The sequence below is a fragment of the Setaria italica genome, chromosome V, assembly GCF_000263155.2.
Source record: "Setaria italica strain Yugu1 chromosome V, Setaria_italica_v2.0, whole genome shotgun sequence".
NCBI lineage: Eukaryota > Viridiplantae > Streptophyta > Magnoliopsida > Poales > Poaceae > Setaria > Setaria italica.
The window spans coordinates 3,170,073-3,171,671 of record NC_028454.1 but is presented as its reverse complement, the minus strand read 5'-3'; the positions used below and the strand labels follow the sequence as shown (position 1 = coordinate 3,171,671).

The 1,599-nt window shown below is 40.0% G+C and overlaps 1 protein-coding gene across 1 annotated transcript; it reads right to left on the bottom strand.

Annotated features, from left to right (window-relative positions):
• Positions 1 to 572: 572 nt before the first annotated feature.
• Positions 573 to 1,067, bottom strand: LOC105914485. The gene has a single exon (XM_012846262.1). It carries the CDS (start codon positions 1,030 to 1,032, stop codon positions 781 to 783), a length of 252 nt encoding a protein of 83 aa, XP_012701716.1. The 5' UTR covers positions 1,033 to 1,067; the 3' UTR covers positions 573 to 780.
• Positions 1,068 to 1,599: the final 532 nt, after the last annotated feature.

Genomic DNA, 1,599 nt, shown 5'->3' with positions numbered 1-1,599 from the left:
TGTGACAAAGTAGCCACACACATAATTAACCTTAAAGCGCATCTAAATAGAAATATTTATGTTCATACTATGCAAAGTTTTTTTGTTGGAGCTCTTAGGATCGCCACACAAGTATTTCCATCAATTTTATTTATTTATTAATAACGACATTTGCTGTAAAAAATCCATTATAGGGTACTTTTGTTTAATTTTTATAATACAATGGTGGGTAATTTATAAATATTTCAGGGACACTTTTGTTTTCTTTTTAAAATTATCCTAGTACTTACTCTATTTCATTATGTTTGTCTATGGTCTTAGGAGAAAATGTTCCACATATTTGTCGGTTGAGGATATTAAAGATGTACTTGTTACAATATTTTTACACCCTATCCGTAATTAAATGCTCCAATAGAACACAAATGGTTGTACATGACATTTAATAGGGGTACCCATGGATATTTCATATTGATTTTTTCTTGAATCTAACACTTTATCTCTATGCAAGGTGTGCTATGGGCATGTGGCCTTTTATCTGAATGGAGAGAGCAATTTCTAGCACTTGAGAATTGAGATTTAATATGGAGTTTTATTTTGATTGCCAAATACTGAAGTAAAAAATATATTCGTGAATAAACTTAATTTGAAACACGGAGAAGTTATTTGTAAGCAAGACTCATACACTAACATTGTTAAATTCACTTCGTATAATCGTATTACACAAGTTAACGTCGATAAATTAAACATGCATGACATTATCATCACACACTGCGTACTACAATTTTCTCGCATATAAAACGCCTATCCATCTTGGTCGTTGGCGATGCCGCGATGCACCCGCTCGATGAACTCCGAGGCCCTCCGGTCGATGTCGCGGTCGGCGTACCAGTGGCGGCCGTAGTAGTCGTCGTCGTCACTCGGCCACACCCTCGTCCCCTGGTAGTACCTCGGCTGCGGCCTCCCCTCCGCCTCTTCCTCCGACTTGCTGCCGGCGCCGCTCTGCTTCTTGAACCCAAACAACGACGCGAGCACGGACCTCTTCCCTCTCCCCATCGATGATGCTTGATGCCACACACACAGAACTAAGTTGTTTGGGAGGTTGGTTGCAAGGGGATATGGCGTGGCGACGGTGTATTTATAAGAGACGGAACCCTTCGCGCACGCTCGGGCGCTAAAGCCTCTAACGCGGAGGGCAAGTTTAGTCACGACTGTGACTGGCCGGTCGTGTGGTTAGGCAGCAGCTTTGTATGATTAATCCCGGCGATGCCTGGTCACCTTTTTGACTGGCCATTCGTTGCCCTGGTCGTGTAATCAAGCACCATTTGTTTAATTAGTCGACAGTAAGTATCCATAAGTAATCTTAGTAGCAGTGTGTATCTTAGGGGTGTTTGTTTCACGGACTAAAGTTTAGTCCTTGTCACATCAAATATTTAGATACTAATTAGGAATATTAAATATAGACTAATTACAAAATCAATTGCACAGATGGAGGCCAATTCGCGAGACGAATCTATTAAGCCTAATTAATTTATGATTAGCACATATTTACTGTAGCATCACATTATCAAATCATGAACTAATTAGGCTTAAATGCTTAATAGATTCGTCTCGTGAATTAGC

Excerpts from the sequence above, each read along its gene's own strand:
- LOC105914485 (XM_012846262.1), bottom strand. The coding sequence starts at position 1,032 with ATGGGGAGAGGGAAGAGGTCCGTGCTCGCGTCGTTGTTTGGGTTCAAG.